Source organism: Vicia villosa, unplaced genomic scaffold (genome assembly GCF_029867415.1).
Source record: "Vicia villosa cultivar HV-30 ecotype Madison, WI unplaced genomic scaffold, Vvil1.0 ctg.001966F_1_1, whole genome shotgun sequence".
Classification (NCBI taxonomy): Eukaryota; Viridiplantae; Streptophyta; class Magnoliopsida; order Fabales; family Fabaceae; genus Vicia; species Vicia villosa.
Window position 1 is genome coordinate 60,351 of NW_026705794.1, and position 1,450 is coordinate 61,800.

General features: G+C 36.1%; 1 protein-coding gene across 2 annotated transcripts; it reads left to right on the forward strand.

The window, feature by feature from the left end:
* Positions 1–1,450, forward strand: LOC131637305 (uncharacterized). 2 transcript variants are annotated; one of them, XM_058907889.1, is made up of 2 exons: positions 1–53; positions 219–1,450. In XM_058907889.1, the coding sequence occupies exon 2, from the start codon at positions 341–343 to the stop codon at positions 1,262–1,264; it is 924 nt and encodes a 307-aa protein (XP_058763872.1). In that variant the 5' UTR covers positions 1–53; positions 219–340; the 3' UTR covers positions 1,265–1,450. The 2 variants fall into 2 exon arrangements, with proteins under 2 accessions (XP_058763872.1, XP_058763873.1); XM_058907890.1 differs by having other exon boundaries at positions 50–131.

The following is a 1,450-nucleotide window of genomic DNA, read 5'->3' on the forward strand; positions in this document are numbered from 1 at the left end:
ATTTTTTCATACGGACACTGACCACCTAAGAGTGCAAAGCAAACAAGAGCAGAGTTAGTATCTTTAACTTCAAGTCTCCACTTTTGTTCATATGTAAAATATTTCTTTTAAAGAAAAATATATATGCAGAGGTGAAATCTAGCATTTCTTCCTTGCAGGTAGTGTTTTTTTTTTTTTTCCTTACTCTTTTCGCCTAATGAGCCTTATGTATTTTTCAGATCGGTACTGCTTGTGCTTTCTGGTTACAAAATGTTGCAGTTAGAAAACATCGATAGTTAGATATAGATCAAACGGGATTTGAGGTACTAAATAAAATTTACGGGCTACAATAGAATTTGTCATGGGAAATAGTCTCAGCGGTACTAGTCTCTTCAGCGACGACATGAATTATCCATGCCGTGTACAACTAGGAAGATATGCATTCATCGATGTGACAAAAACAAATGACAGGGGTATTTACAATGATGACCAAACTCCCAACGTGACCAAGATGTTATACGCCATAGGTGTGTCGTCTAAATGTGAACTCAAATTGGAGAGAAGTTTTGGCATCGATTGTAAAATGGCATCCTTATCTCTTCTTGATGAAGACAGTGGTTCCACCGTTAAGGCTGAAATTAGAATAAGAAAAACTGAGGCAGGGTATCTTGAGAGTATTAATCCTAATATCAACGTTGGTTCAAGTGGATATGCAGATATGGCACTTTCTGGTTGGGGTGACGATTGCACCAGAACGATTAATGCATGGGGAGGTGTCACAGAATTAACAACATTTCTCTATGGTAAAGGAAGAAGGGGAGGTCTTGTTGTTATAGAGTCGAAGAAAAAGAGTATAAATGATCCAAATCCCTATATGGTGACTGTAGCACACTATTTAGCAGTTGATGACGGAAATTTTTTCCACCAAAAAATGGATATTGGCCTGTCTGTGGTTGTAAAGATTCAAGCATCAAATTACTTCGGATTGAAATTTACTGTTGAAGGCCCAGAGAAACACCCTAGTTCATCATTGTTTTACATGTTTGATGAAGTGAGAAAAAATAATGGGGCATGGAAGCCTAGTTTGTGTCCTCATTGTGCAAAACTTCAGAAGCAGCGTAAGTCCTCGCAGACGTCTGAGAGTGAAGACAATGGTTATTTACCACCAAGACATGGTAAAGGTTATAAGCAGAATTCAGAAAGTATGGTTGCCAATGATTCTCACGTTAAAGGGAATTATAATGGTAGTTTGTTTGGGAAGCATTTCCATATTTATAAAAAGTGAAATATGTAATCCTGTAATATGAAGAGAAAGAAAATATTGGTAATAATAAAATAAAGAGGTTAGGGCTAGATTACCCACAGATAAAGATGGGTATCATACCTAATCAATAATAACAAACCATATTGTAACTAAGTATGTTGTTAATAAAAGAGCATTTTAAAATATTGGTAAGTAAATATTGAGCAG

Excerpts from the sequence above, each read along its gene's own strand:
- LOC131637305 (XM_058907889.1), top strand. The coding sequence starts at position 341 with ATGGGAAATAGTCTCAGCGGTACTAGTCTCTTCAGCGACGACATGAAT.